Here is a 27,011-nt window from a genome sequence, read left to right as displayed (position 1 = left end):
GACGTACATAACCATATATATAGACAATGATTGTCAAGAATGTCCTACAAAGTTCGTTGGAGTACAAAGGGATATGTATAACGATCTATTTATATGTCTATGTGATTCAGAAGCCCAGTGTGGTCCCTCCGAAGTGTTAAATAGGAAGAAGCAGTTTTGTTGATATCATTCATTTCTCGAGTTCACTATGGTTGAGATTTTCAACCCGCCTTGGTTTCCGGTACCCCGCCATGAGATCATATAAAAATTCGAGGCCACTCTGGTTGCCACATAGCATAGAGAGACAAGAGGGTGATTTCATGGTGCGGTCTGTCGCATGCCTTCTTGCTGTGTGGAGTACATACATTGGAAACAGCGATCGTTCAAGGTGGATCAAGGCCTGTAACATGAGATTTTAAGTGCTTAAATATCTACCGATGTAAAATTTCCCGATGGGACGCATATGTCAAGAGGGACAGCAATATCGACGACTGGCCTTATATTTATTTATGGAATCGGACAGGAAATCATCGTGCTATTCAGGGGTAAAAGAAAAGAGCCAAAAAAAGAAGACGTCGAGTGAGTGGAGCCTTGAAAAGATGGACAAAATTTAGCATCAATCAACAGGGGAACGGACGAATAGGCTTGGGGGAAGGTCTTAGTCCAGGGACCTCCGCCTTCCGATAGGCTCCAAGGCATGGGGAATGGAAATTACAACTTCCTTTAGCGCCCACGCCAGCGAACTGCCAAGTGACACCATAGAGGAAATGGACAAACAAACAACGCTAGAGTGGATCCTTGTGGCATTTAGTCTAAGACTAGTCTTGAGTGTCGTTGGCTAGCGACCAACTCACCCTTGCTGGGTGTTCGCTGGACGGTCTGGCCCTGTGGGCAAGCCCTTGCGCCTCGTTCCTGTCGTACCGGCTGGTTGACCGTGCGTTAGGCTCTCTCTCTCTCTCTCTCTCTCTCCTCTTCTCGTCTGACCCTTCCCTTTCTTTTTTCTTTTCGTTTTTGTTTTTCTCTCTTCCCTTGGCTATCATTCCACTCTCATACCAGCCCTCATTCATTCCTCCTCCTTCCTTCCCCGTCACGTTCATTTTATCCTAAAGCAGGTGTCGCTTCACTCTTTCAGCTGTTCACCTTGCTGTCCGTTCGTTCTCCTTACCAGCCCGGCCCATTTCGTTGTGCTACAAACACCTCAAGTCTTTTCAGACCGCCCGACCCGACCGGACGACCAACCTGATACATTCCCTCTTTTGTTCTAGACAGCGATTATCTCACGATAATCACTCCGGTTTTTGTTGCATTTTCTTTCCAGTGAAGACAATTTACTGGGACGTTGAGTAAGTGTCATTTGTCTTGCAGGTAACCCAGTCCAGTGCTGATCATGGTGCCATGTAGGACGACTTTGATTCTTCTAACCGAAACACATTTCCACACGCGTTGTGTCCATACATATATCGTTACAGTATATACCATAAGAGCCGACCATTAAAAAATGACGCGCCTGTTCAAGAGACTCGCTGCCCGCGACGATGGGAAAAGCGGCGATGATAGCCTGACTCCGGCCATGGTCGATCTTCTGATCGCGCTCTTGGTTCTTGTTCTAGTCGGCATCACATTGGTTGGTGCCCTTCTTGTCTTGCGCCGCAAGCGCCAAAATCGGAAACAATCCGAACTACCGATCCATAACGGTCAGTGCACGACCCATCACCGCAGCCTTACGATCTCTGCGCCACCATATTCAAAGACCGATTCTGTCCTCGTCTACGATGAGAAGAGGAGTCTAATGGAGAACTCGTCGAGCCCTCCCCCCAGCCCTGTCCCGGAGATCCGCATCACGTTCCCTGAGGAGGAGGATGAATCTGGAAAGCGCAAATCTGGACGCATGGTGGTTGTGAGAATTACCGATGCTGGCGGGGTTGGATTGGAGCCATGCCATGATGAGCTTCCACCATATCAATCCAGTGATGCGGAACGTTTCCAATCCTTGGACATTGAGCGTATGGGTGGACTCAAGGAGAAGGAGGATATCAAAAGATGGTCTTAAACATACCGCGTTGGTAACCAGATACCAGCGGCTGTCTATTCTATCCGTGATACCCCATTAAACCTCTTCTTACCCTTCGACGATTTCAAAAGGCATGACGATATCCCGGCGAAGATCTCCTGTTTCCAAATTTTATATCCCGGCACTTCCGTTTCGTTTTACCCTTCGCGACTTGCACATACGCGGACTAATCTATCCTGTCTGCCCACCGCGCTACTGATCTTCAGCAGCTTGGGGACACTCCTGTCTTTATTGACATTACTTATCTGACCGACCCACCCGAAGATAAAACTAAAGGCATACCTCGGCTGAATTGTGTATAGCAAAGGGCTGCTGGTTCATTTCCCCCAGATTTATTTTACCTTTTCATTGCCTTTCTTTTTCTGGGCGTTCATTTCTCGTGCTCGGTCACTTAGACACTTTCACCCTGCCACGTCACTAGGGTTGGAAAGACATTACGCACCTGTTTGTTGGATTCTTTTCATTCGTCTTGTTTTACCTTCTTCTTTTCCTTCTTCCACTTCTCTTTTGGTTTACCATTTCTACCTTCTATTCTATTATCTATTATCACCATCCCTACAATTCTCGGGTTGCCTTTAGGGTGTCTTACAGCTGGATAATGTGTGTAACTAGTCTGACCCTGCATTGAACGGTCACTTTATTTGAGTCTCAACGGATGTGTTCAATCATCTCCGATGTTCTCGTACTCTTTTCTTCCAATGGCGTGTGACCATGTGGTCCCGAGCCATACTAAGGATGCACAACATGTAACTATAATATTGCCGCAACCAGTAAACAGTTGTCCAGATTCGGAGGGGCTCCACTGTTGCAGGGTTCTGGATGTTCCGAGCCGTGCCGGCCAATGATAGCGAAAGGTTTCCCAAGTTGGCGTTGCCGAAAGCGCCGATTGCCCGACGTCACGGCGGGAAGATTTGGGATGTGCGAAATGCATCGTGCTCTTCTCGGTTCCCTCCCATCCCAGTCTCTCTCTCACTTGCATGAAGAAGAGATAGCCTATAATTCTTTAGTTTAATGTTTCTATATATATCCCTGTCTGCGACTGAATCCTTGCGGTTACCATGCCGGCACAGTGATCCAATTTACTTGGAGGCCGTCCGACAGCTTTAAAAATTTCGGACGCGAAAGAAAGACGACTAAGGGATAGCCACTCCTTCCCCACTCCCTTCTCAAATTCAATGTGTCGTCCATTTCTAATTCCTAAATTTTTTTGACACCCCTATTCTTGTACCAGCTCCCCCCGACTTGTTCACCCGCAGCGAGTGGTTGCGCTGCCGTGAAAGGCAAATTTACTCCTTGATCGCTTTAGATGAATAGGACCTTGACAAATTCGGGAACTTCTTGCCTGTGATGGTATCCGGATCAAGTCAGGGGTCGGGGTCTGATAGGCCTGACCTCAATGGCTTGCAAACGACCGCCTCGCCCCTACGGCCCTCGGAACGCAACGATCCTCGAAAAACCCCGGTACCAAAGGCATTGGTAGGAAATCCTTCTCGACCAGGAAAAGGAGGAAATGGGCAAGAAAGTGTCGATGATGACTTGGAACGGGATTTCAAACTCAAGCATCTGGGTTCACTGGGCGTGCTTGGCTGGATACTGTGAGCTTACACCCCCAGCGTTGCAAGCATGCTTTCGTCCTGGGGTTGGAAATTTCAATACTGAATAATGAAATATAGGTTTGTCCATGTTGTCGGAATATTCTTTTTCACCAAAGGGTTTCTCCTGACTCGAATGGTCTTGGAGAATAAGTCGTCTTGTGAAGTTCTTCCCTTCAGAGATACATCGTCGCATTCGGCGGTCGGCAAGAGAAACGAAGGGTGTTGGCACGAGAAGTCATTCGAGAAGGCTATTGTAATCATCGTAGATGCCCTGCGGTACGATTTCACGGTCCCATTCGCGCCAACAACCCAGGGTGAAACTGCCCAGTTGTTCCATGATAATATTCCCATTCTGTATGACACCGCAGTGAACACCCCAGAGAACGCTTTCTTGCTGCCGTTCATTGCGGATCCACCTACCACAACGCTGCAGCGTCTCAAAGGATTGACGACTGGAACCCTGCCAACTTTCGTGGACGCTGGCTCTAATTTCGCTGGAACGGCAATTGATGAGGACAACCTAGTCGCTCAGCTACGTTCTGCAGGGAAGAATCTGGTGCACCTCGGCGACGACACTTGGCACAGTCTCTTCCCTAATTACTTTGATCCCGAACTGACGCGGCCCTTTGACTCTCTTAATGTATGGGACTTACACACCGTTGACAATGGCGTCAATGATCATTTGTTTCCCCTCCTACATTCGGAGAACGTCACAAAATGGGATGTTATATTTAGCCATTACCTTGGTGTGGATCACGCTGGCCACCGTTATGGTCCCAACCACCCAGCCATGGGAGCAAAATTAAGGCAAATGGACCAGGTCATTCGAGATATCATCGCTAAGATTGACGATCGCACTTTGTTAGTTGTAATGGGCGATCATGGCATGGACTCAAAAGGCGATCATGGAGGCGAATCGAATGACGAAGTAGATGCTGCTCTATGGATGTATTCAAAGAAAAAGTTCTTTGGTCGCACCAGTCCAGAGTCTGCCATACCACCGAAGTCGGCGCGAGAACGATCTGTTCCTCAGATAGACCTCGTACCAACGCTGTCATTACTTCTTGGCTTGCCGATCCCCTTCAACAACCTTGGATCGCCGATCGAGGAGGCTTTCTCAGGACCTAGCGGAAAAGACTGGAAAAATCTGGTCGCCGTCAATCGGCTGGTGTCCGCTCAAATCGAGAGGTATCAGCACGAGTATGCAATCACGCGGGCTGCCGATGATGGCCAAGAATCTCAGTCGCTTGACTTGTGGGAGACAGCGGAGAATGCCTGGCAGAAGTCCAGCAAGTCGAACAAAGCGGCAATGCGTTCTGTGTACCAGTCGCATCGGGAGTACCAGCGGCACACCCTCAATATATGCCGGGCATTGTGGGCTAAATTCGATCTCCCGAGTATGGTACAGGGTGTTGGTATACTCTTTGCAGGGCTTTTATTGCTGGTGTTTTATGCCCGAGGTATCAGATCAGACCACACAGAGCTCACAACGCCGCTCCTTTCTGCGGTTGGAGTAGGTTTGGGCATGGGTGCTGTGGTCGGCGGTTCTTTGGCCTTCAGTGGCGTGGTGGATGTGCCAACAACAGAATCATCGGCTTTGTGGGCTGCCGTCGGAAGTATACTTGGCGCTTCGTGGGTCATCTTTGTGAAGGCTGGTCGCTTGGTGTTGCCTGTACCCAACTCATTGTGGGGTTTGCTCGCTCTGCTGTTCACTGTGACTCAGTCGCTGGGATTTGCTTCTAACTCGTACACCATCTGGGAGGATGAAATTCTATTATTCTTCCTTTCCACCTTTGGTGTCGTTGCGGGCGTATCTTCAATGCGCCAAAGGTCAACAGCCGACAGGGTCTTGGGAGTCTACCACTCGGTCCTCTTTGTGGCCCTGGGAAGAATCGCTTCGTTCTCCCGCCTTTGCCGTGAGGAGCAGATGCCATTTTGTCGCTCCACCTACTATGCATCCACAACATCATCTACCTCTGCCCCATGGCAGCTCGCCATTCCTTTCCTCGTGACGCTCATTTTACCAGCGGTTGTTAAATCTTTCTACGCCGGCTCGAAGTCATACGAAGGGGCTGCTACCTTGTGGGTTGGATACGGTTTTCGACTAGGATTGCTTTTGACCTCTATTTTCTGGATGCTTGAAGGCGCGGATGATGGGGAATGGTTCACCTTAAGCAAAGAGACCTTGAAGTCCGTTCGAGTATTTCTCGCTCAGCTTGTTCTTGGTCTCGCTTTTGCTGCTGGCACAACAGCGTACATATATTCGAAGCCATGTGTTAGCATTAGTGTCACACAAGGTAGTGCCAACTCCGACAGTAACACCAAGTCGCCTTCCTCCCCAGCGCAACCGGGAAGGACAACCGTCACTATCCTGGGTTTCGGGAACATCTACGGGACTAGGTTCTTCCTTCTTGTTGTCAATTTTTGCTTGGCTATTGTTCTAATGCAAAAGCCTATGGGCCAGGGTGCCGTGGGTTTGTTACTCTGGCAGATCTTATCTTTGCTTGAAATCCTTGACACAAATGCGTTGGTCTTGGGTAATTCGGCTATCGGTCCGGTTGTTCTGGCGCTTCTCGGTTCCTTTTATTATTTCAAGACAGGCCACCAGGCAGCTTTGAGCACTATACAATGGGAGGCCGCCTTTGTACCCTTATCCTCCGTTAAATACCCCTGGTCTCCGATACTAGTGATTCTTAACACTTTCGGTCCGCAAATTCTCGCCGCCGTTGCTGTTCCTCTAACCGTTCTCTGGAAGCGGCCTTTACAACTTCATGACCCATCAAAGCCTGCGTCACAGCCCAAGAATCCTGCCACTAAAATTCTTTCGGACGTTGTACAGGCGGCATGTACTTATATCCTCTACTTCGCCACCATCAACCTCGCAACTACGATGTGGGCTGGCCATCTTCGCCGTCATCTCATGCTCTATCGCATCTTCTGTCCTCGCTTTATGATGGGTGCTGTCGCTCTCGGAGTTGTGGACATTGTCCTCATCTTGTTCTCTGTGGCCGGCGTACGCTGGAGCATGCTGAGTGTTGGTGAAATCTTTGGGTGGTAGACTGTGAGAGAACTCGATCTTCAGTCCTACATTGAGGCACGGTGCCCAGGGGAAGGGGTAATAATAATCAGAAATTCCCAGCCGCAAGCCTTTTGCAATAGAGTCGCTTTGTCTGAATCACCCACTACATCATGCCTTTCTCGCCACTTTGAATGACCTCTGCGAAAACGTTGTTCCTTGTATTTATTAATCTTTAGTTATGTATATTCTTCTGACAAAGTTTGGAGACGGTAAATGGAGACTGGGAAGGGGGCAAAGAATCATAGCTGTTCTAATTCTTGGTTTCTGATTCTTTAATATATGACGATATATTATTGATATATCGACCGAAACAAAAAACTAATAAAACTAAGTTGAAATAATACCATCCTATTCATTTGACAGACGTCAACTAAAAACCAGAGTTTCATTGTGGACGTATATAAACCACTTAATTGATTCCAAATTGTATGCAGCAAGTCATACGTAGCAGAAATCAAGAATATTCGAGAAAATGATAGCTAAGAGGGTAAGACGAAACGTGGACTTGGACTATATATACCTCCTGATATCGTTCCCTGAATATCCTTTATCCATAGTATGTGCCTTCCTTGTACGATCCTTATAGTAATCGAATAATAGATGGCGGTACATTTTACCTTCTACTACTTCTACCAGCCCTGAAGACCGAGTGTATCACCTCTTTTTTTGCCATTCCCAAATATTTGTTACAATACATGCCAGAAAGGGGGTGATGAACAAGCAAAATCCGAGTGCCAACAATCGAAACTCTATCAAAACTTTTGTTTGAGTGCTGCCGGCAGCTGCCAGTGCTTGCTTTCCCTACGTCCATCTATAGCAAGGTAAGTTCTCAAAGGCCAGTACCAGCCATCACCGTACATGTTCTTAAAAGTGCAATAGATTCATACAGTATCCAAGACAGTAACACCGGCAGATGAGTGAGACTTAAATCGAGAGAGTGGGGAAGATAACAAGACAAGATAACTTTTGAGCACAGAAAAGCAGAAGGGGTATTGACACAGGCTGAATAACTGGAGATGTACATTAATCCATCGTGGTAAAGAAGTCATAAATGTTAGATGTAGGCGAGGTTAGGGCAAAATATTTGCCCTTTTACCCCATCGATCCCACGCGTGAGGTAGGCCAGATCAAAAGCTTTAAGCAGTACTTCAACCTCAACATAGAAAACGAGGATCCTTTCAACGGCCCCACCGGGAGAAATCCAGGTTCTGAAGGATATTTGCATCTGCAGACGCATTCCAGTCAGTAGCAAAGTCTGACCGGGTAGGAGTACTGCGTGATGGCAGTTCCTCGGAAAATATGTTAGCCTTCGTATTGCGGCGTTGGCCAGGATAAGCACCCTCTGTGGCTTCGGGGCTCTGAGTCTGGGAACCCAATGCTCGCTCACGAAGTCTTTTGATCTCCCGCAACCTGTTGCGCCAGGAGGAAATATGCTCGCCTCCTTGACTGTTCCAAACGAGAGAAAATACTGACGCGTTTAGGGCAAGGAAACGCACGAATGCAGCTAGATTTTTCCCGGAAATAATCTTGGGCGTGGCGGCAGGCGAAATTTCTGGGAAGCCGGGCTTGCTCATCACCTGGACGTGGTAATAGAAGTTCTCAAAACCAGCTGTGTCCATATTTGCAGACTCAAACCCATCGGCGATGCGACACACGGGGCTAATAACGATGTTCACGAAATTGAACTGTGACGGTATTGTATCAAAGTTGAATGGGATGTTTGAGCGATTGAAGATGATGTTGACAAAGTCATTTCCTATGTGGCGTTTTTTGTTGACGCAGGAAGGGTCGTTGTCGAAATTGGTAGGCATCATTGTTACTACGTGGTACACGATTTCTGTGACCCGGTCACGCCATGCGTAGGTAGATTCCCCGTCTATATCAGGGTGCAATCCCTGAGTATTGAATTGAGCACTTCTAAGAGGAACCTTGGTGCCAAGTCTCGACAAGAAGTACTCATAGTCGGGGCTACCACTCGTATTGGAAAGAATATCTGCCTCGGCCGTCTGCCCTTTGTCTATGAAAATGACACCAATCTTGTGTCCGTCCACAATATCATTTCGGTCGAAAGTGTTCAGTGCTCGACGGGTAATGTCATCCTCGGGAAGTGGAATTGGCTGCATTGCGGTAGGTGTCGGGAAAGCCGTAGTTGTTAGCTGGAGCATGACGTGACTTGGAAGAACAGCAGTGCGCATGCCGTCACCATGCAGGTGAGCATCCGGGGTTGGAGGAACCTGATGCGGAAGGACAGGAGCGGTCCGTTGCTGGTACATAGCGTACGTGGTTCCTGATGCCTGTCTCTTTGTGATTTGAGTTAAGCCAGATACTCCGGCTATCTCCACAGTGACTATGCTCATGCCCACCACCCATGACTTCTTCGAAACAGGTCCGTCCGCTGGGGTTGGAGGGAATGTCACATACGGAATGGTTTCGCCCAAGTCGGTAAAGGCAACCCTCTGCATTAGGTCGAGGAAAACTTGACTCTGTTCTTCGACCATTTCTTTCCCGTGTTCATCCTTGAATATAAGTCTGCTAGTGATCCAGTTGACATGCTTCGCTCGGTCTTGTAACTTCAACGACAAGAACCAAAACACCATGACATGATGTGTTAGAGTATAGATATATCTCGACATCCCATCCTGAAGGGATGGGTCAGACATTTCAGCAGGAAGAGCAGCAGTCTCTCGCACACCGCTTCCGAGCTTCGCAGATACCTGAGGGTTCCGATTAGTTGACTCGGAAGCTTTAAAGCGCTGTTCTCTAGAAGTCTGCAGAAAGCGAATGCAGATGCCGAAGACAGTACGAATCTCCTCTTCTCGCAGGTTCACATAAACATCAGGTAACCGTGCGAGTAACGCTAGAAATTCTAGAATATGTACGGCAAGGTTGGCAAGAGTGATCACTTTCGACATCTTGTCAAGAATTCCATTCAATGATTTCGTCACAGAGAGCGGGATTTCGTGGCAGCAGACAGAAAGGGCGTGAATGCATCCGCGAGAAGTACCTCCCCAAGATCCAATGATACCCATCATGAACGAACGAACGAGTTCGTCTTCTTCACTTTTAGCGAAGAACTCATGATAGCCAATCAGTACGCACAATGTATCGAATATATAACCCGCTACATCAGTTTTCTTGACCCCGGTGGATGCTGGGGGCTCACGGAAGGAATCGTTCTTAACCTGATCACACAGGATACTGCGCAATAGCTTGATCTGAGGAACTGCATTGCTAAAAAAATCTTTGTTGCGAAGTTGTGACACGAGATGAGTGAGAACGTAGCTGTAAATCTCCCAGTTGGTATCTCGATGTAGTAGTGAGATAACGGTCTCTAGCCACATGTTTGCTTTCAATGCAACCTTCTGCGCTGGGTCCGATTCTGAATTAGGCGACACGTCGGATGTTGCATAAGCATACACGAATGGACTCGACTCATCTGGTGGCTGCTCAGGAAGTACCTGGGAGGAGGCAAGTGTCCATACCGGCGGTGTCAACTTCGACGCACGTAAAGGGATACCTGTATTCCGCCCAGAAGACTTCGAAGAAGTACTAGCAGTGTCTTTTGTTGACAATTTAGCAGATGCTGATATGCGTGGGCTATCGTTATCTGCGCTGTAATCTCCGGTATGCTCTTCCATAGCAGTGTGTGGCTTGGGGCCCGCATCGGCATTTCGAGCAGGGATGTTCATCAAAAAGTCATTTTCAGAGACAGATAAGACTGCAATGGAGCCTGAAGAGTCGCATCGGAGCCTAAACAACACCTTGAGCACGGTTAGGCGAGAGTCCACCGGTCTCTCCGAGCCATAAGCAATCTTCAAAAGCGATTCAAAGACTAAAACAGCTTTACTCGCAGACAAGTTCAACGAACGGAGAAACACTTTAACTAAGCCTATGGAGCAAACATTGGCTAGAGATGACTCTAACATACTGCCAGTTGATGGGGAATGTGGAGAGGTCAGTGTCGGCGACTCTGCACCATGTGGCCCATCTTTGCTCAAATCTTTGTTCATCGGCGAGCTCAGGGCGTCCACTAAAAAGCCGAAGGTAGCCTCATCGCTGATAAGGATAGCAGTATCGACAACAAAGGAGACGAGTGATTCGAGGAACAAGATATCATCCTCATCAGAGAAGTTCTCTAGCGTTGAATTAAGAAGCCCATGTGACTGAAACTGAGCTAGACTCTCATAATTTGTGAAAGCCTCTTTTACTGTGTCCAGGGCCAGGATACGAATCTCTGATGGTTTGGCGCGAGATCGAACGAAACAGCGGATCAATTTCTGACAATGCTGTACCCAGTTAGGGCTCTCGGGGAAGCAAAGCTTCTCGGTTCTCATTGTATTAAGAATAAGCTCAGCCTGAGGGGGTTCTACATGTTGACAGACATTCATCAGGAAACGCGTGGCGTCCAACTTTTGCTGCCGATTCATGCGCTCCCAAAGAGCCTCTAGAGCGGAGGCGATCTGAATGATGTTGGCTAAAATGTTGGACCTCGCTTCGTCTAACATATTGGCTCTCGGATGAGCCAGATGTGAGCTGGAGCTTGACGTTGAGCACTCTCCCGGTTCGTCGATAGCTCTAAGCGAACAAGAGACGATAATGTTGATGAAGCCCGACCAGTCTCTCTCTAGAGCCACGCGATAAAAGTCGCCCTCCAGAATATTCAGGCACAAATCCAGAATGTCTGCTTCTAGCCTGCCGTCATCCTTCTGTAGAACGATTTGGAGAGAGTCCATCAGCTGCTCGAACTGAAGCTGAGGTATTCCATCTTGACCGTGTGCGCGGATAAGATCTGTGAACACATGTACCGTCCCACGCAAAATGTTGAGATTCCGCCCATGCTCTTCCGAAGATTCAAACAAGAACGAATAGAGAGTATTGACCATCTCGTCCTGTCTCCTTGATTTTGCAAGATTGCGCACAGTCCGTGATGTGGGGCCAGACAACGACTTGACCGAGGCATAGATATTGCATAGAACCTCTAGCATGGGAACAAAGCTTTCGTCCGGAATATCTCCATAGAGAATTATAGCTTCAAATACAGCCAAAGAGTTTTTGATGTCAGCAGCAACACTTGTTTTCTTGCAGACGATGAAGATCTGATGGAGTAGCGACTGGACCTCTTCGCTACTAGGAGATTTCCTTTGTAACGTGATTAAGTCAACAGCAAACTGTAGCAAGTCATCCAGGACTGCATCGTCGTAACCAAGCCCATTAGCCTTAGCAACTTTAGCTTTTCTCGCTTTTAGTCGAGCGGACGAGATCAGCTCATATAGTGGGACTATAAACGACGAGATGATCGGGACTATGGACGAAGAGGCGAACTCCAACTTCCTACCATGATCAGAGAGAGAGATTAAAGAAATCACACGTGCGGGCACCACGTCGGACTCCGATGGACGAGATATCGACTCAAAGATAGATCTCCTTGCTGTTGGTGACAGGTCTTGGCGCGCTGCAATGGCTTCCATTAATAGAGAGCCGCTTCTCCGGGCTTCTGGAGAGGTCGCATGATGGATAAGATAAGAGCCAGCCTCCCACAGCGCCAATGATTGCTCAGAGGGAAACCACTGAAGTGACTTTGAAACTTGCTCTGCCTCGTCGATAGCAAGAGCAAGGTTCTGTTTCTGTGCCAAGTTCCTGATTGACGTCTCGAAATCTGGCGCACCAGAAGCGTCCGAAGAACTGGAAACAACACTACCGCGATGCATTGATTCAAGTCCAAAAGCAACCCAGCTGTTTCTATGTCCATCCGACGTCTGCGACAATGAATCACTGTTCTCTCGCACCGAGATTGGTGAAAGCGATTTGGAACGGGCAACGCCTAAAGATCTGAAAACGTCTGCGAAACTAGATGTTGGGTGTTTGTAACTGGAGGATGATGAAGCATCGTCAGAAGACATGCGTCCTAGCGGACGAGTATATGGATATGGTTTAAGTCAACCAGTTTTATACCTGGATAATCATGGATCAGTAAGAACCTGACCGTAGCTCATGCTTTATAATATCCAGCTGATCAATCCCGGCCGTGACATCGCTCGAGGATAGACATAAGGTGGAAGTTGACGAACCATTGACAGATCACATGAAGGTGTTCACAGCATCAGGAGACCTGAAAGGAACATTGAAGCTTGATCCAGATAAGCTGGGTAGCAGGAGATTGAAACCGCTGCTGTCTAAATTGAACAAGCACAATTCTAAGCCAAGCCGGACAGGTCCAAGTGAGGAAAACAAGCACAACTTTGAGGACCAAGTCAGAAAAAAAAATATATCCCTAAAAAGAAGTGGAAGCGAACAGAATTAGCGACACTTAGACGGTCATCGCCAGAACGAAAGTGTGCCAAGACACCTTTCCCCTCCAAGCATCCATGATGATGATCTGGCGGAGTTTCGGATTCCGTTAATCCGCCGAATCACCTGATGGGCAGAATCACCCCGCGGACAGGTTGCTCACCGCCTGGAAACTGCAAAGCAACCCGCCAAACAAACTGCCCGTCCTGGAATCAAGCTCGCGGCTTTTTTCCCTAAAGTATTCACGGAAAGGTGGTGTCTGAGGATTCTGCCCACATCGGCATATATTCCTCGCTTCCACGATATAAGATATTCCCTTCTGTCATTCTAGGGCCCCACTGGCTACATCTACGCTGCTACACATATATCTCCGCTCCAATATGGCCGACAACCTTGGAGCTGTTGCGCAGCTCTTAGAAGCAAGCTTGGACCCGAGACAAAATAAACAAGGTAAGCCTAGAATAAAATTCATATTACTAAATTAATGAACAGTCAATGGCTAATATACATTAGCCGAACTTGCTCTGCGTCAAGAAGAACAAAAGCCGGGCTATTCCTTGCAGCTGCTCCAAATCACGGCGTCTGCTTCCTATCCCTACAATACCCGCCTCGCTAGTGCACTATGCTTCAAGAACTTTATCAAACGAAACTACACAGACGAGGATGGAAACTATAAGCTCCCCATTGACGAAGTGACGACCATAAAGCAGGAGCTGATCAGCCTGATGATTTCGGTCCCTCCGGGCATACAGACCCAGTTGGGAGAAGCTGTCAGTGTGATCGCCGATAGTGATTTCTGGGAAAGATGGGATACTCTAGTGGATGTAAGTTTTGCCTGCATGTATGAGAGGCTATTTGTCCCCATCTATTGACACTTGTAGGATCTTGTTTCAAGACTCCAACCGAAAAACCCTGCAGTCAACAACGGCGTCCTACAAGTTGCCCATTCTATCTTCAAGCGGTGGCGCCCCTTGTTCCGGTCTGATGACCTTTATAGAGAAATCAACCATGTCCTGGATAAATTTGGAAACCCCTTCTTGGCTCTTTTCGAGGTGAGGCTCCACTAAAATTCTAACCCTGCTCGTTTGAGCCGTGCTCTGCTCGTATACGGAATATAGGCCGCGATATACTGATTCTCATCCAGGGTCTAGACTCATATCTTGACGAGAACAACGCCAATAAGGACAACCTCGCCCAGGGCTTCACACAGTTCAACTTAATGATCAAACTTTTGTATGATCTTTCTTGCCACGACCTTCCTCCGATGTTCGAAGAACAAATTTCAGGGATAGCTACTCTTTTGCTCAAGTACCTCACGTACGACAACCAATTACTTCATACCGATGATGATACCGAGGCTGGTCAATTAGAATTCGCGCGGGCTGGAATCTTCGAAGTCCTCACACTCTGGGTACAAAAGTATATGGATGAGTTCAAGCCTCACATCGAACAATTCGTGGGTAGCTCTTGGAGCTTCTTGGCTACAATCGGCCAAGAAACCAAGTACGACATCTTGGTCAGCAGAGCACTACAGTTCCTGACCTCAATTGCGGGCATGCCTGAACAGGCAGCTTTCTTCCAAGACGAGGCTACCCTAAGCCAGGTTATCGAAAAGGTCATCTTGCCCAACGTGAGTTTGCGTGAGTCTGATGAGGAACTTTTCGAGGATGAACCCATTGAGTTTATCCGACGAGACCTTGAAGGATCAGACAGCGAGACGAGACGACGTGCGGCCACCGATTTTCTGAGGAAACTGGCCGAGAAATTTGAAGGCTCCGTTACCAAGGTTGTCCTGCGCTACACTGAAGGCTACCTTGCTCAGTACACTAGCGACCCGGCTTCCAACTGGAAGGCTAAGGATACTGCGACTTACCTCTTCTCAGCAATTGCGGCGAAGGGCGTTGCTACTGCTAGCCACGGAGTGACTGCCACTAACTCACTAGTCAGCATCACCGATTACCTTCAGAAACATCTTGCTGCGGATCTGGTCGCTCAGGATGGTGTAAATCCCATCCTCAAAGTTGACGCTATCAAATATCTGTATACTTTCAGAAGCATCATCACCAGAGAGCAATGGCAAGAAGTGCTTCCCTTAGTTGTGAACCACCTGGGTTCTGCGGACTATGTTGTCTACAGTTACGCAGCAATTGCTGTTGAAAGAGCACTTTATCTCACAGACAACCAGGGCCAGCCAATAATTGCACCTGACACAATCACACCTTTGGCCAAGGAATTGTTATCCCATATCTTTACATTGATTCAGAAGGATCCAGCTCCCGAGAAAGTACAAGAGAACGAGTTCCTGATGAGATGTGCTATGAGGGTGCTGATCGTCGTCAAGGAGGGCGTTGTTCCCTTCACAGACATCGTTCTTCAGAATTTGATCAGCATTACTGAAGTCATCAGCAGAAACCCGAGTAACCCTAGATTTTACTACTTCCACTTCGAAGCTCTGGGTGCTTTCATCCGGTACGTCGTTCTCCCTGATAGCGCAAGACGTCTTCTGACAGGCATAGTTTTGCTGCACCGGCAAATCCTGATAAACTTGAGCAAGCTCTGTATCCTCCTTTTGCAGGAGTACTCCAAGGGGATGTGCAAGGTATTACATGACTAGAACCTGGTTACAGCTTTTTTTAGTTGTACTGATATATTTTTTAGAATTTATGCCCTACATATTCCAACTCTTCGCGGCATTACTCGAAGCCAATCCTTCGGGTTCATTGCCAAATTACTATCAGAGTCTGGTTGCTCCTATCCTCATGCCTGTCATGTGGGAATCCAAAGGCAATATTCCTGCGCTCGTGCGACTCCTTTCGTCCGTAATTGCCCGCGGTTCCCAGTATATCCTGGAGAACCAGCAGCTTTCGAATGTCTTGGGTATCTTCCAAAAATTACTTTCGACTAAAGCGAATGAAAGCTATGGCTTTGACCTGTTGGAATCTGTTGTCGCAAATTTTCCTCCGTGAGTGCACCACCATAAAGGATCAAGATTTCCGGGTCAACTAACCCTCGCACAGAAACGCGCTGGAGCAGTACTTTATCTCAATCATGCAGGTCATTCTCACGCGACTCCAGAATTCCAAGACCGAAAATCTCTCCTTGAGATTTGTCCGATTCTACCACTTCATTTCTGCCCATGATGAGAAGGGATATAGCGCCGACTTCTTCATTCAAGTCACAGACAAAGTGCAAGAAGGGTATGTAAGCCCAAAACTTGTAGTTCCATGTTTCAGTTATGCTAACTTAACAAAGCCTCTTCACGCCACTCTATCTGAACATAATCCTCCCTGATACGCAGAAGCTTGCTCGTCCGTTGGATCGCAAGACTGCAGTGTTGTCCTTCACCAAGACGCTTGCTAACTCTGAGGCCTTCGCAACCCGATACAAGAAAGGATGGGCCTTTACGTGTGAGGCCTTGCTTAAGCTTCTTGAACTTCCTCCACTTCCAGCGAGCAAGGACGACATCATCACTGAACATGACGTCGAAGATATGGCGTTCGGGGTAGGATTCACAGCCCTAAACACTATACGGCCACAGACGAGGGACCCATGGCCGGAGACGGGGGCCGACCTCAAGGCTTGGGTTGGCCAATACCTGAAGGAAGCCGACAAGTCTAACGGACGGGTCTCTCAGTTTGCGCAGGAACGTCTAAGCAATGAGGCCAAGACGGTCCTCGGTAGCTACATGGCATGAGCCTAAACAGAAGGTTTCAAGCAGTCTCTCTAGCATGATAGTTATTTCTGCCTCGGGGTCGGTGATTCCGGCCCACATACTCCCGGTTAACATGGGTAGCCTAGCCCTGATATCCGAAAAGCAAGAGCCAGGAGTAAGAAGAGAAGGGGAAAAAAGAGAAATATAAAGACGAAACATGTCCTTACGAAAGATTTTTAGATAATACAAAAGTGTTCCTCACCTTTCTTATTGTATGGTTATCATTTTTACAATACCACCCTATGGACAGGACGGGAGTTCCCCAACGGCGAATAGAGGTATCCGACACATGGAGACCCATCAGTCAGTAAGTCGTGCCGTCATGACGGTGGAAACATATCAACATATAGATTATTTCTCCTGCTTCTGGTCCGCTAGACCTTTGGCGACTGTGTTCGGTGACTGATCTCCGGCTAGATCCTCCGGATGGCCGTCTTCACCATCATACTCCTCCTGCTCTTGTAGTTCCTCCTGACCCTTTTCCAACTCCCGATATTTTCTGCGGGTCTTCTTCATCTTGCTAGCCTTCTTCTTGCGAGCACGATCAACCTTAATCGCAGCACGGCTCTGGTCTCCTTTTTCAAGCTGTTCAACTTTATCGGCGAGAAGCTGCCGTGCGATCTTCTCATTCTGGGATCGGGAACGAGTCGCCTGTGATTTCACCACGACACCGGTAGGTTTGTGGATGAGCTGTACGGCAGAGTTGGTTTTATTCTAGGAATTGGAATTAGCTTTTGCCGACTCCCGTTGGGGCGAAGTCCCACTAAGCTGTTGGGTTAATTCGTACAATTTTCTGACCTCCAGGGCCAGTGCCCTTCAGGTATGACACGATCAGATCGGCATCGTTGATCTTTAACCGAGGGGGTAGCGGCTTATCGGGGAGATAGGAAGTGACGGTGAAGCATCGAAGCGGGGCGATTGACTTGGGGAGATTGCGCGGTATGAGGGATCTTAGTAGCATGGTTCATGATGGGGATAATACATGTTACAGTACATACAGCTTGCGGCGTTGGGAGGGCTTGGGTGCGCGGATGATACTAGTCCTATTACAGGATAGCGGAATATGCATATACTGACTAGTTTAAAAGTTTACATTGTTTGAAGCGTGACTTACGAGTACGAGTACGAATAGGTTTCTAATAGTTACTGTACAAGACATCCCTGACATCTTAGGCGGCCGGCAAGACACCGAAGCGGGTTATTGTTGGGTCGGATTCCGGAACGGCGATAGAAATAAGTTGGGAATCGTCATCGCTGATGAACTCTGTTGAATGACATGCAGGATCATCCGACTGGGACCCTCAACCATTGCTTGGGAAATATGCCAAGCATAGGGTGACGTACGCTCCGAGTGGGTTTTGAATCGGACAACTACAGGCAAAATAAAGAAAGGTTAGACAGAATTGGTCAGTGTACAACTCAGTTCAATGAGGTCTGGAACAAAGAGTGAGAGGGGGGAAACAAACAAACAAATAAATTTTTTTGGCATAGAGCGGAATAGTAGTTAGTTTATACTGGATGAACTCCCTCTCAAGACTTTTTCTTTCCTTCTGGTGAAGACCTTCGACTAGTGAAGACGGGGGCGAGTCTAGACAGATATACTTAGTATCAGAAAATGGATGCTCTGGACCCTGAAGTGGACCTCACCTTCCAGATCCCACCAATGCATTTCCACCCCAATGTGAAACACACTTCGGAATCGAGAAACTAAACTGAGAAACTCTGTTGCTCAAGCCTCTTCTATTCTATTCTTACATGTAACTTCACAGTTCAGCAATATCCAAAGCTGAACAAGCAAATTAAACATCCTTGTCTTCCTCCCCGCATTGATATCTTCGTTACGTATCCGCCAATCCATTTCTTTCTTATTTCTTGACTACTTCGACCGGGAAACTTCGCCAATCAAAACCACACCCTGTCTGTTATTTTTTCCCCTTTCTTCTTCATTGCTTATTTTCCCGTCCTCTCCTGGAAAAAGTGCCTCAACTGTATATTTCCAGTCATGGATGCCTAGAATATCAGGACAACTACATTGTACCAGAAAAACCACGTGGTGACTTTTTTTATTCAAACCTGGACACTTCCCGCCCCCGGATCTTATTTTATTTTATTTTTTTTTTGTTATTGGAAAAAAAAATTAAACCAATTGAAAAGGAGTGTGTCCCGTTCATTCAGGGGCAAATTTTGGACCAGAAGCGCAGCCGTAACCAGTACACCTTTTCTTACCAGCGGTTATTCTTTTTATCCTTTCATCTTCTCTTTTTCCCCCCCTCCGGCTCAATCCTTCCAAGGTGCACTCCCCCAGACAACGAGTCCATTGCGATCATGACCTTTCTTCTCTGGATTCCCGCCTCCTTTGCCCGTTGGATTCGCTTGAAAATATACCAATATGAGGTGACTTTTGCTGTATATATGCTCACGCCCACCGAAAAATTTATTTTCAGTATGTTTTGTCCGAAGACAGTGCCTATTGGACAAGAATGGAGTCGCGTTAACATACTCAAACAGATTCTCTCCTTCTGACCCTGATCTCAATGATTATCACCGCGATTTACGTCTACCTCCCCGACCACCTTAGATCCGTCTATAGTCACCTCTATTATTATTGGGCCGGCGAACGTCCCTTCATATCCTCCGCTTTACCATCAATCAGTTCGGTATTTCGAGAAACCGGGACCCAGCCTCTGGAGGTTATGTACGAGACTGCCAAAAATACTGCCGCTGCTGCCACGGACACAATTCGCGAGTTATAATAGTAGTAGTCGTGTTCACTGGCGATAGTGGGCGACCTTTTCCTTTTCCCTAGCTCGGACTGTCTGGCGTATTTGGGCTATTCGACTTCTGTTACTCAAGCATGATACTACCGAAACCCGTTTCGTGTGATATCATTATCAGCATTGCCACTACATACTTTCTACTTTTCACCCCTTGATCCTTGGACATGCGTCGAAGTCTCGGCCTAGCAGCACTGCCTGAGACGCAGTTATTCGATGTTGGCGTTGTGAAGTTGGTCATTCGGAGTTTGAGCGATATGTTCCTGAGCAGGCCGGCGCATCCTAGGAGTTCTTGGCTTCATCCTTCGCTCTTTTTGTTGTATGACCTTAAAACGGTTCTGATCATTCATAATAGCGAAGCTTTGATGATTACTATGACGATGAAATACCCTTGACAGCGAAGTCAGCTTTTCTCTCAAGATGCCATCGCTGTAGAATTGATAACTGTATGCTTCATTTTTGTGTCACTCATATCACGATAGCATTGCAAGCGTCCTGAACTTTGGTATTATGTGACACCAGCGCTGTTATCAATTCCGTTAATCATTGAAAAGACAGTAGAACGAAGTCCTGTGGAGTGGAGATCTGGATATCGATAGAAGAATGTATAGATCGATAAAATTCAGAACAATGAATGGAGACAGTATGAAAAAAAAACTATACCCATTTTAAAATCCGGAGACATCTCCCAAATGTATCCAGAGAAGAGTGTTATACAGAAATAACCAATGAAAGTAGTACATGTGCATCCGCCACATGATGACTCTGCCGACCCTTCAGCAAATTGTCATGCCCTTCTAGACCCCGCAAAAGACCAGCGCTTCTTTTTGTATCGAGCTCAGCCTAAATTTGGCCTCGACCGAGCCAGTCCCGGAAGAATGTCGGAAACTTATATCGATTTAACCCAAAACTTCATTCCGCGTTCTGCGCTTGACTCTGAGCCTGCAGTTGGGCTTCGGCCTGGGCCTGAGCCTCGGCCTCTCGTTGGCGCCTCTCCCGTCTAGCGACATCCACCATGCGCATTCGCGTCAGCTCCTTGTCAATCTCATCTTTCTCCAGCGGGATCTTATGCGATTGTTCAGTGGTAGGCCAGAAGCCCGGGACCTTGAAGCGCTCGTCGAGGTTTGTTCCGAAATAATACATCCATCCAATTGGGAAGAGGATGTACATGCCGAACTGTAATTGTTAGGCTCGAGATCCGCAGGCGACACAGTATTGCGTTGGTTGAGAACATACTTTGAAAACCTCGAGGTTCCCACCTCGTAATCTTTGAAGGATGGTCGACATTGTGAGGCGCAAGAGAGTGGGAGGCTAGGACGTGCTAAGCGGGAGCTGAAGTGATCCCTAATTCTCTGTTGCTTTATTCTTTCCCCTTCTGTTAATCAGATGTTGATTATTTAACAATACCAGGGAAATCGAACGACGGATGGGCCAGCAAATGATCGAACATACGATATGCATTACAGAGCCTCCAGCTTGCCGATGATCATAAATGCAAACGGGGCAAACACCCTATATGCCGCTCACCTGACCGTGGTCACCTGACGAGGCGATAAGCCTCGGCTGCTCTATTCTCGGCCCGTCGGCCTCCCCGCAAAATGAGCGGAAGTATAGCCGTTTGATTAGCATATCTGGGGACGGGGATTGCTGGTCAATTCCTTCTTTGTCTAGTCAATATCCCCTCTTATCTTCCTGCTTTCCTAGTCTACGTTACAGATAAAGTTAATTAGTAGCTGATAAAAGCGGCCATTTCCTCGCGACTGCGAGCTCTTTAATCAATCATCCTCTTGACGCAAACTACTAAATTTAGTACCATTAATCATACAACCCGTTCGGTCGTGCTAACACACAATGGCAAACGAAGACCTAATTAAGCTTACATATCAAGACCGGATTGCAATTATCACTCTCAGCAGACCGGAGAAGCTCAATGCTCTTAACCAAGACCTCTATTACCTTCTCGGGGAACGCCTCCGGGAAGTCGACAAACAGGATGACATCTTCATCACCATCCTAACCGGCAAAGGACGATTCTTTTCGGCGTAAGCTCCCCAGGACTGCCTCCCAGAAAGCAAACCCGGCACCTTAATGATCTAATACCATCCAGCGGAGCAGACGTCACCATAACCCGTCCAACCGGTGACCTGAATACCAACGCCCGCCGTGAGCTCACCCGTTCCTTCGTCGTCAACAATCTCGACATCACCAATACCTTTGCGCACCATTCCAAAATCCTAGTAGCCGCCCTCAATGGCCCGGCAGTCGGTCTCTCCGCTGCACTCATCGCCATGGCTGACTTCATCTACGCCGCTCCTCACACCTTCCTTCTCACTCCATTCTCCTCCCTCGGTCTCGTCGCCGAAGGCGGCTCCTCGCGCGCTCTTGTCGAGCGTCTCGGCATCGCCAAGGCCAACGAGGCACTCATCATGAGCAAGAGGATTAATTGCGATGAGCTTGTAGCGACTGGGTTCGTGAACAAGGTTATCACCGCGCCGTCGGGAAGAGCAGAAGACTCGGACGGCTTCTTCGCGAAAGTTCTCGAGGAAGTTGAGGATCGTCTAGGTACTCACTTGAATCAGTCTAGTTTACTGAAGATCAAGGAGTTGATTCGCAGACCGGAGCGAGAGACACTGGATCGGCAGAATTATCAGGAGGTGTTTGGGGGACTGCAGAGGTTTATGAGCGGCGTGCCTCAGGAGGAGTTTAGACGGTTGGCTTCTGGAGAGAAGAAGCATAAGTTGTAGTGGAGTTAGTATCAGTGCTTTACATGAGATGATCGTCGCATATTGTAAGTTTACTCAGGTGCATGCCGTATACAATTGCCTTCAAAACTTACGATTTGACCAATGGACATGACTATATCTTGGGCCGTTTCAAGAATGATCGTTTTCAACGAAAATTATTCTCTATTGTCTATGTGTGAAATACTCCAAATAGTTCTCTTGCTTTCCCTCTGTCCGAGCGTCGAATATAGTGCGCAACGGCACTCTATTGGAGATTTGGGCGCACCTCTGCCATTGCTGAAGAGTGATCATTCTGCCTCTAAATCTTTGGCTTTGAACGTGTATGTACCCGTAGCTTCCGCACATATTGAATGAATAGTATGTTTGACAACGGTGGAAGTATCTCTATTCAGCAATCAATGGGCGAAACCTAGCCATTCCGCATTGTCTGAATCTCATTAAAATATATCCCCAACCTTCATTCCTTTTCTTTTCTTTAACCGTAAACTCTTAAACGCCGTCTATTTCCCAGGTGAATTTGCTCCAACTAAACAAGGACGCGCCTCATTGCTCTCCGTCACTATCTGTATCCGACTCTTGGGCTTGTTTGGCTAGGATATCCTGCCATTTGCCTAAGAATTCACTCATGCCACCCGGTCCTGAGATCGAGGCATCAACTACTTCCTTAGGCAATTTGTGTGCCGAGTATTGTGGAGTTGAAAATGCATATGCTTCTGGATCATCACGCTTTACGAGGCGGAATTCAGGGAAGAACGGTGCTTCCTCATCATGATCATCGGCGGCCTCGCCTTCCGTATCAGTCGATTCAGAGCCATCAGCGGCTTCCGTCTGTACACCAGTGATCCGGTTTCCGTCGAGAGTTAATCGGACAAACTGCTCTTCTGCGCCATCCTCCTCTTCCTGGATTCCGATTGGGTCCTTCATATTCAAAATCTCAAGCCAGCTGTATAGCAATGGATCCGTCCTCACAGCCCATGGATTGATATCAATGAGCCAAACACGTTGGTGCGGAGAAGGGATGTACACATCAAAGACAAAGCTGGGATCAGGAAAAGTATCCTTGAGTTTCTCGTCGAAAAATGCCTGAATCCGGGACCTGAGGGCATCGCGTAAAGAGAAGAGGAAGTCAAAATGGTTCAGATCCCGCTGACAAATACAGAGAAGCACACGATTGCGCACAAAGCAGCGGAACTCGAGCGAAGGATTGAAGTTGACGTATTTGCGAAGGATGAGGTGGTAAGGAACGTCGGGGGTGGTCGTAGAATCCGATGTATCCGGGACACAATCATCGAAGGGAAGCTCCAAATCATGGCTGACAAAGTCACTGCTCTTCAGAAGCAGGTAGATATCATTTGGCGTACGGCATTGAAGGTCGTTTGTCGCGGCAATCCAGGTTGCATCTTTGGGCGCGCTCCAATTCAACTTCGGGGTTACGATGCCTCCGAGGTCATCAATTGTTTTCTTGATCTGAGTGTGGATTTCCCCCCACTCGATCGATGGATCGGGCTCTTCTTCGGTCTCATCATCGGAAAAGGAGTTTAAATTGTCGTCATCGGTAGATTTGACATTTTCTGGCGGCAAAACGATACCATCAGCGCGGAGGTAGGCGGTGAATGGTGCAGTCAGAGAAATCGAACGCGATTTCGGTGTGAGGGTACGGTAGCTGCGAATAGATTATGAGTACAGTGGATGGCAAATGAAATGAGAAGTTAGTGAGGCATACCGAGGTTGCCAGTCATGGTAAGAACAGTGTAAGATGTGAGAGTAAGTGACTGGAGGAAAGGGAAGACTCTGCGGTTGATCCGTTGAGGACTCCGCCAAAGGTGGCACCTCAGTTTCAGAGTGAGGCATGATTTCTGTTGCTGCGGGAGCTTGAATATGAGTCTGAAAGGTGAGGGGCAGAAAAATGATAATGAACTGATTTCGCGGGGGCTTTGATTTCTAAGGTTGAGTCAAGTTTACCGCCTTCTGTCGGAGAATCTAGAATATTACTACTTTCGGTAGGCGGTCTACGCTGCAGGCGCTAAGCCTAGCAGTGTACTGTCCTCCTGCCACGTGCTGCCTCAGGCACATAGGGATAAGCGTCATTGCAGACTGCATAGCAAGTCGAAGCTACAGCACCATTCCTCTCTATTGGCCACTCCTGGCCCCGGCCTTTCTCCTGCTTCATCATGGCATCAGATGGTCCAGATCCCCAAAGTTTGAAGTCATGGCAGGATGCCTTCCAGTATCCAATTCCAACCGTGCGCCGTGTGGAACAGGAGCTCCGCCGGGACATCGCGAGCAATAAGGAGAGACTTCGAGCACTCGTTGGGTATGGCCGCAAATAACAAATAAGTTCCTTTCAAGAGGCTAACTCTTAGCGCGCATACAGTGCGAGATATCGGGAGCTTGTCGGAACTGCTGAAACCATCGTATCGATGAATCGCGAAATGCAGGAAGTGGATGCAACTCTTGCTGATATCGGACGACGATGCAACCCACGATTGATGGAAAAGAAATACACACATTTCAACCAGATTAAGGGAGATGTCCACGACAAAGGTATTACTTGCGTTTACTGAGAACCATCGAATTGTTCAGGAGCTGATCAGGGTCTAGACGCCGCCAAGCGAGCAATTGGTGCCCAGCTTGCTCTACTCCATCGCTGTGAGACGGCTATATCCCGACTTTTAAGGAGACGTGGCTCTCTTCTTCTAGGCGCTAAACTTGTCGTTATTTCTCGACTTCTGCATAAGGCTCTGTCTCAGCAAAAGACGGTGCCGCCTTTTCTTGAAAGCTTACGGAATCAAATAGCTTCACTGAGGCAAACCCTTTTGAGAAGGATCAATAAGTGCTTAGCGTCATCCTCGTCAACGGCAGAGGATATTATCGAGGTGCTTTCCTCTTACTGTCTAGCTACGAGCTCTTCCTCAGAAGACGCTATCGGCCACTTTCACAGGGTACGAGAGGAGGTCATTGAAAGCCAACTAGGGCTGGACGACCCATCGGGCGAGAACATTCTGAAAGCTTTGGGTATATACGCCAGTACCCTCCAGATAACTAAGATCTTGCTTTCACGCCGTCTATCAGATGTTCTGGGGAAATTGAAGGCGCGCCCTATCTTGACCGATCCGGAAATTCGCAACCTTGATGACCTTGGCCTCGATGTTTTAGGGCGCTGGGTACCACCAGACGTGAACAACTTTACACCTTGGATCAAGTTGAGCGACCAGTCTAAGCATGAAATCGAGAAAACAATGAAGAGATGGTCGAAGCAAGCCTTCGAGAAGTTTATCCAGGGGTGTCAGAAGAGCTTGCTGAGCTGGCTGGACTTCACAAAGCTGCTCTCTCTTCGTGAAAAGGCCTTAGAGTTTTGGCTTCGCTCCTGGGCCTCAACGATTACACACTCATCTCTTGAAGTATTAGAAGGTATTAGAGGAGTTTTCAATGGTCGCCTTACGAGCCTCTTATCTGATCAAGCTAAATCGTTGGTGAACTTTGGCCAAGATGTTGCCATTAAAGTATCTACTTGGGACAATGCAGATCACGTAACAGCTCAGTCACTTTGGGATCCTGAACTGATGGTCTCCGATTACTCCAATGGTGCTGACGCTTTCAAAACAGCGATTGCTGATAGGTTGCTTGGCCGTGATGAAGAGGTTTCTAATACGTTAAAGAAATACCGAACTTGGCTCACATCCATTGAAAAGTCCAATGAGTCCATTGATGAATTAAGACGACTCCGATGGAATGACATCATTGAAGAGGGTGAGAGTGATGACCTTGACATAGATATCACAGCGAAATTAAATGAAGGCGACCCTCAACTGTTACAGGAAGCGCTTCAGTTAGCTGTCAGGGAAGCTTTTGGCTCTCTTCAATCTTCATTTGGTGATATTTTTAAAGCCTTTGGAGACTCCCATGTAAGCGGAAAGGCTGCATTTATTCTTAGGATCATTAGGCTCGTTCGGCGAGACCTGCCTGTCCGACTTATCACCAACAATTTTGCATTCTCCAGGGATATTGTCCCCCAGTTGCAGGAAATGCTTGCTATTGAGGCGGTTAAGGAGACATCCACGTTGAATCTGTCAGTCAAATTGGGCACTCGGGTCCCAGGCCGAAGTCTTTGGGAAGGTGATCCTGAACTCCCCATCCAGCCATCTCCATCTACTTTCAAATTTCTGCATCGACTTGTAGCATCCATGGAGCGTTGTGGCCCGGGACTTTGGGATGTATCTACTGTTCAGGTCCTCAAGCGAACCTTGCAAAACGAGATGTCAAACATTGTCACCTCCAGGATTGAAACTCTGAGTTCTTGTGATACCGACAAAGGCAAAGGAGATCCCGAGTCCAATGGGAACGAAGCCACAAATGAACCAGAGGGTCAAAACGGGGATGGCGACCCATGGTCAGAGAACGCATATGCGACTAAGTCACGAAATGCCCATGATCTAAAACTTCAGTTCTATTTTGATATTGCCTATTTGAAGAATGCGTTGGCGGTCCAGGGTTCTGAACAGGATCGACTAAGCGATGCTCTTGAAAAGCTTCAGAACGATCTTGGATCCGTCGGTGAAGCTATCAGAACCATGGAACATAGTGCTGCTGAGTATTGGAAACGTACTCAGCTATTGTTTGGGCTTTTGGCAGTTGGTTGAAAGCAATAAGCTGTCTTGAAAATTTTATTTATATAGTAAATAGTAAACAATGTTCCTTCCAGGCTGATGCAGTAAGCTGCATGAAATCATACCTTAATGGGGATAAGAATCCACTAGTCCTGAAATAGG

General features: G+C 47.7%; 10 protein-coding genes across 10 annotated transcripts; 6 read left to right on the top strand and 4 right to left on the bottom strand.

Moving 5' to 3' along the window:
- Window positions 1-1,282: 1,282 nt before the first annotated feature.
- Window positions 1,283-2,370, top strand: BDW43DRAFT_182444 (uncharacterized protein). Its single transcript, XM_032038898.1, has one exon. The coding sequence runs from the start codon at window positions 1,478-1,480 to the stop codon at window positions 2,027-2,029; it is 552 nt and encodes a 183-aa protein (XP_031904580.1). The 5' UTR covers window positions 1,283-1,477; the 3' UTR covers window positions 2,030-2,370.
- Window positions 2,371-3,015: 645 nt separating this feature from the next.
- On the top strand, window positions 3,016-7,056 carry BDW43DRAFT_264085 (mannose-ethanolamine phosphotransferase GPI13). The gene is made up of 2 exons (XM_032040638.1): window positions 3,016-3,645; window positions 3,724-7,056. Exons 1-2 carry the CDS (start codon window positions 3,398-3,400, stop codon window positions 6,701-6,703), a joined length of 3,228 nt encoding a protein of 1,075 aa, XP_031904579.1. The 5' UTR covers window positions 3,016-3,397; the 3' UTR covers window positions 6,704-7,056.
- Window positions 7,057-7,718: 662 nt separating this feature from the next.
- BDW43DRAFT_182418 (putative GTPase activating protein (Tsc2)) lies at window positions 7,719-12,715 on the bottom strand. Its single transcript, XM_032038897.1, has one exon. The coding sequence runs from the start codon at window positions 12,622-12,624 to the stop codon at window positions 7,903-7,905; it is 4,722 nt and encodes a 1,573-aa protein (XP_031904578.1). The 5' UTR covers window positions 12,625-12,715; the 3' UTR covers window positions 7,719-7,902.
- A 502-nt stretch (window positions 12,716-13,217) lies between these two features.
- Window positions 13,218-16,822, top strand: BDW43DRAFT_182337 (putative chromosome segregation protein Cse1). The gene is made up of 8 exons (XM_032038896.1): window positions 13,218-13,462; window positions 13,526-13,836; window positions 13,894-14,064; window positions 14,157-15,481; window positions 15,529-15,611; window positions 15,671-15,974; window positions 16,030-16,209; window positions 16,265-16,822. Exons 1-8 carry the CDS (start codon window positions 13,393-13,395, stop codon window positions 16,704-16,706), a joined length of 2,886 nt encoding a protein of 961 aa, XP_031904577.1. The 5' UTR covers window positions 13,218-13,392; the 3' UTR covers window positions 16,707-16,822.
- Window positions 16,823-17,075: 253 nt separating this feature from the next.
- On the bottom strand, window positions 17,076-17,685 carry BDW43DRAFT_307253 (peptide chain release factor family protein; the record flags this gene model as incomplete). The annotated part of the gene is made up of 2 exons (XM_032046210.1): window positions 17,076-17,438; window positions 17,512-17,685. The coding sequence occupies 2 exons, from the start codon at window positions 17,683-17,685 to the stop codon at window positions 17,076-17,078; spliced, it is 537 nt and encodes a 178-aa protein (XP_031904576.1).
- Window positions 17,686-19,049: 1,364 nt separating this feature from the next.
- BDW43DRAFT_307252 (serine palmitoyltransferase small subunit family protein) lies at window positions 19,050-19,477 on the top strand (the record flags this gene model as incomplete). Its single annotated transcript, XM_032046209.1, has 2 exons — window positions 19,050-19,167; window positions 19,233-19,477. 2 exons carry the CDS (start codon window positions 19,050-19,052, stop codon window positions 19,475-19,477), a joined length of 363 nt encoding a protein of 120 aa, XP_031904575.1.
- Window positions 19,478-20,410: 933 nt separating this feature from the next.
- On the bottom strand, window positions 20,411-20,785 carry BDW43DRAFT_307251 (uncharacterized protein; the record flags this gene model as incomplete). Its single annotated transcript, XM_032046208.1, has 2 exons — window positions 20,411-20,674; window positions 20,735-20,785. 2 exons carry the CDS (start codon window positions 20,783-20,785, stop codon window positions 20,411-20,413), a joined length of 315 nt encoding a protein of 104 aa, XP_031904574.1.
- Window positions 20,786-21,098: 313 nt separating this feature from the next.
- Window positions 21,099-22,808, top strand: BDW43DRAFT_182322 (dodecenoyl-CoA isomerase). Its single transcript, XM_032038895.1, has 2 exons — window positions 21,099-21,540; window positions 21,606-22,808. The coding sequence occupies exons 1-2, from the start codon at window positions 21,350-21,352 to the stop codon at window positions 22,240-22,242; spliced, it is 828 nt and encodes a 275-aa protein (XP_031904573.1). The 5' UTR covers window positions 21,099-21,349; the 3' UTR covers window positions 22,243-22,808.
- On the bottom strand, window positions 22,786-24,093 carry cdc123 (cell proliferation protein CDC123; the record flags this gene model as incomplete). The annotated part of the gene is made up of 2 exons (XM_032044382.1): window positions 22,786-23,905; window positions 23,966-24,093. The coding sequence occupies 2 exons, from the start codon at window positions 24,091-24,093 to the stop codon at window positions 22,786-22,788; spliced, it is 1,248 nt and encodes a 415-aa protein (XP_031904572.1).
- A 256-nt stretch (window positions 24,094-24,349) lies between these two features.
- Window positions 24,350-26,903, top strand: BDW43DRAFT_264061 (uncharacterized protein). The gene is made up of 3 exons (XM_032040637.1): window positions 24,350-24,556; window positions 24,617-24,786; window positions 24,844-26,903. Exons 1-3 carry the CDS (start codon window positions 24,414-24,416, stop codon window positions 26,880-26,882), a joined length of 2,352 nt encoding a protein of 783 aa, XP_031904571.1. The 5' UTR covers window positions 24,350-24,413; the 3' UTR covers window positions 26,883-26,903.
- Window positions 26,904-27,011: the final 108 nt, after the last annotated feature.

Source organism: Aspergillus alliaceus (assembly GCF_009176365.1).
Source record: "Aspergillus alliaceus strain CBS 536.65 unplaced genomic scaffold BDW43scaffold_5, whole genome shotgun sequence".
NCBI classification, from domain to species: Eukaryota; Fungi; Ascomycota; class Eurotiomycetes; order Eurotiales; family Aspergillaceae; genus Aspergillus; species Aspergillus alliaceus.
The sequence above is the reverse complement of the archived record's forward strand: the minus strand, read 5'-3'. Positions and strand labels throughout refer to the sequence as shown.

Coding starts and splice junctions, on each gene's coding strand:
- BDW43DRAFT_182337 (XM_032038896.1), top strand. CDS start 13,393: ATGGCCGACAACCTTGGAGCTGTTGCGCAGCTCTTAGAAGCAAGCTTG. Junction 14,065..14,156: donor CCTTCTTGGCTCTTTTCGAG/GTGAGGCTCCAC, acceptor ATTCTCATCCAG/GGTCTAGACTCATATCTTGA. Junction 15,975..16,029: donor GTTGTCGCAAATTTTCCTCC/GTGAGTGCACCA, acceptor ACCCTCGCACAG/AAACGCGCTGGAGCAGTACT.
- BDW43DRAFT_182444 (XM_032038898.1), top strand. CDS start 1,478: ATGACGCGCCTGTTCAAGAGACTCGCTGCCCGCGACGATGGGAAAAGC.
- BDW43DRAFT_264085 (XM_032040638.1), top strand. CDS start 3,398: ATGGTATCCGGATCAAGTCAGGGGTCGGGGTCTGATAGGCCTGACCTC. Junction 3,646..3,723: donor GGCGTGCTTGGCTGGATACT/GTGAGCTTACAC, acceptor AATGAAATATAG/GTTTGTCCATGTTGTCGGAA.
- BDW43DRAFT_264061 (XM_032040637.1), top strand. CDS start 24,414: ATGGCATCAGATGGTCCAGATCCCCAAAGTTTGAAGTCATGGCAGGAT. Junction 24,557..24,616: donor AGACTTCGAGCACTCGTTGG/GTATGGCCGCAA, acceptor GCGCGCATACAG/TGCGAGATATCGGGAGCTTG. Junction 24,787..24,843: donor GGGAGATGTCCACGACAAAG/GTATTACTTGCG, acceptor ATCAGGGTCTAG/ACGCCGCCAAGCGAGCAATT.
- BDW43DRAFT_182418 (XM_032038897.1), bottom strand. CDS start 12,624: ATGTCTTCTGACGATGCTTCATCATCCTCCAGTTACAAACACCCAACA.
- BDW43DRAFT_182322 (XM_032038895.1), top strand. CDS start 21,350: ATGGCAAACGAAGACCTAATTAAGCTTACATATCAAGACCGGATTGCA. Junction 21,541..21,605: donor AAAGGACGATTCTTTTCGGC/GTAAGCTCCCCA, acceptor AATACCATCCAG/CGGAGCAGACGTCACCATAA.